At 38.9% G+C, this 2,469-nt stretch overlaps 1 protein-coding gene across 1 annotated transcript; it reads right to left on the bottom strand.

Annotated features, from left to right (window-relative positions):
* Window positions 1-708: 708 nt before the first annotated feature.
* On the bottom strand, window positions 709-1,858 carry LOC114490169 (olfactory receptor 1052-like). The gene has a single exon (XM_028504097.2). The coding sequence runs from the start codon at window positions 1,856-1,858 to the stop codon at window positions 872-874; it is 987 nt and encodes a 328-aa protein (XP_028359898.1). The 3' UTR covers window positions 709-871.
* Between the last annotated feature and the right edge of the window lie 611 nt (window positions 1,859-2,469).

Below are 2,469 nucleotides of genomic sequence, written 5' to 3'. Positions count from 1 at the left end.
AATCCATCTTTGAGCCTATCTAACTGCTTACATACAACTCCATCGTTTTTCTTTTCCCAAGAGCAGTCATAGGGCACAACTTCAGATTCGGCAGGTCCTCCTTTTTGATTTAATATTTGTATTGTTTGGGACACAACCCAAAGTCCCTCCTTGATTTCAGAAGTTCTCCTTTTAGGTCTGTCCATCGATTATCTATTGTCTGACTATCATTTATCCATTTACCTATTTATCTAACATCTATCTGTCACCTATCTATCCATCCCTCTTTCTGTCACCTGTCTATCATCCATTATCTGTCTGTCTCTATATCTATTTATGTGTTTGATCCAGGTCTGCTCTGGCCAAGAATATGTCTAATGCCCTGAAAGAAAATAAAATCATATGTGACTAAACTTACAAAGGACCTGCCAAAAGCTCTACTGGTTGCTGAGAGCTTGCAGAAATCTCCATGCACCACAGGCCTGCCTTTTCTAGAGTGCCCTGGCTCAGTGAGATGAAAGTCAGCTCACTTCTCCATGTTAGACCTCCCTGAGTTCTAAACCACCCAGTTTCTGTAATAGCTACTTCATTTCATTACAGCTAAAATCTGTATCATGTCTTGTATTTCTTGTTCTTTCTGTGAAAAAATGAATTTAATGACAAGCTACTCCATCCTTGAGAAGTAAAAATATTATATCATTTTATAAGCACTTTTCCCTATGTTTTCCCAACTTTTTATTTTGAAACATTTTAAACTTCTAGAAGATGTAAGAATAACACAAAAAATCACAAGAATAGGGAGCTATCATTCATGTCTCATATTTCATGTGGATACCTTGATTGTAGCTCTGTTTGTGATCATACATCTGTGATGCAATTTTGAAGAATTTACCTATTTGCAGGTTAATGTTATGTTTAAAAAACCCATAGACAAGATGGAGTTAAGTTGGAGTTCTTTTCCACATATTGACCTTTTTGCTGCATCTTTCACATCCGTATTCCTTAAGCTGTAAATCATTGGGTTTAGCAAGGGGATCACCAAAGTACAAAACACAGAAGAGACCTTCTCCTGTTCCAGGGAATACTGAGAGCTTGGCTGGATGTAACTAAATGTTCCAGACCCGTAGAATAAGGTCACAGCAGTCAGGTGGGAGGCACAAGTGGAGAAGGCTTTGCACCTCCCCTCAGCTGAGCGAATTCTCTGGATGGCAATGATGATGCGGGAATAAGAGACCATGATTATGATGAAAGTGAACACTGCAATAATCCCAGTAAAGATCAAAAGCAGCATCTCATTGTTACGTGCATCAGAGCAAGAGAGCTTGAGAAGAGGGGGGATGTCACAGAAGTAATGATTCACAATGTTTGGACCACAGAAGTCCAGTTGGAGCAGCCCTATTGTGTGTGTCAGTGCATTAATGAGCCCACCCAAGTAAGATGCCAGGACCATCTGAATACAAACTTTTTGGGTCATGATGACTGTATACAGCAAGGGATTAGCTATTGCTACATAACGGTCATAAGCCATCATGGACAGAAGGATACCTTCTGTAGTTGCATACACTGCAAAAAAGAAACTCTGTAGAACACAGCCAGAAAATGTGCTGGACTTGTGTTTTGATAAGAAATTGACCAGCATCTTAGGGGTGAAGACAGTAGAGTAGCAGATATCACAAAAAGAGAGGTTGCTGAGAAAGAAGTACATTGGGGTATGAAGCTGGGCATTTACCCTGATCAAGGCAATCATCCCCCAATTACCCACCAGGGTCATGAAATAAATAAGGGTGAAAAGCAAAAAGAGAGGAATCTGCAAATTGGGATTTTCAGTTAAACCCACCAGAAGGAATTCCTTCACACCTGTGTGATTCTGACCTGCCATGCTTGCAGGTTTAGTCAGCTGTTTAGGTGCAGGACAAAATAGTATCACTAAGATGAAAAAGAAATGATGATTTCCTCCATGATCCGGTATCCATGATATCAAGGAGTATTTGGGTTTAGCCTGTAGTTAGAGGAAGAGAAGAAATTAACTTTAAGCAGTGTACTTTCTGTGTACTAGATAACCCATCTATAATAATTAACCCCACTGCAACTAGAATTATTTTATACCTCATTTCTCAGTTTGCACAACATAAAATTGGGATAAAGAAATCCTTAGATCATGAAAGTATTAATATTTGATACTGATATTCATACTCAGATATGCCTTGTGCCAGGCCTCTGGCTCATTCTATGGTAATTATAAGTCCTCTGATGAAATAACTACAAATTGAATGACATTCTGTGACAGCAATATTTTTGTTTTCCTGTGCCTGAACTCTTCCTATTTTTCACACCCAGTTTACCTATGAAACCAACTGTTACAGTATTCAACCCCCTCCTTTACAAATCTCAAGCATCAATACTTTTTTTGCATCATCTTCTGCTTGTGAGATCAATGACTGTGCTCTCTAAAGAGTTGAGACAGGAAAAAGGGCTAGAAAAACCTTTTTA

The sequence above is a fragment of the Phyllostomus discolor genome, chromosome 6 (assembly GCF_004126475.2).
Source record: "Phyllostomus discolor isolate MPI-MPIP mPhyDis1 chromosome 6, mPhyDis1.pri.v3, whole genome shotgun sequence".
In the NCBI taxonomy this organism is placed as follows: domain Eukaryota; kingdom Metazoa; phylum Chordata; class Mammalia; order Chiroptera; family Phyllostomidae; genus Phyllostomus; species Phyllostomus discolor.
This window is presented reverse-complemented; position numbering and strand designations above follow the sequence as displayed.

Excerpts from the sequence above, each read along its gene's own strand:
- LOC114490169 (XM_028504097.2), bottom strand. The coding sequence starts at position 1,858 with ATGGCAGGTCAGAATCACACAGGTGTGAAGGAATTCCTTCTGGTGGGT.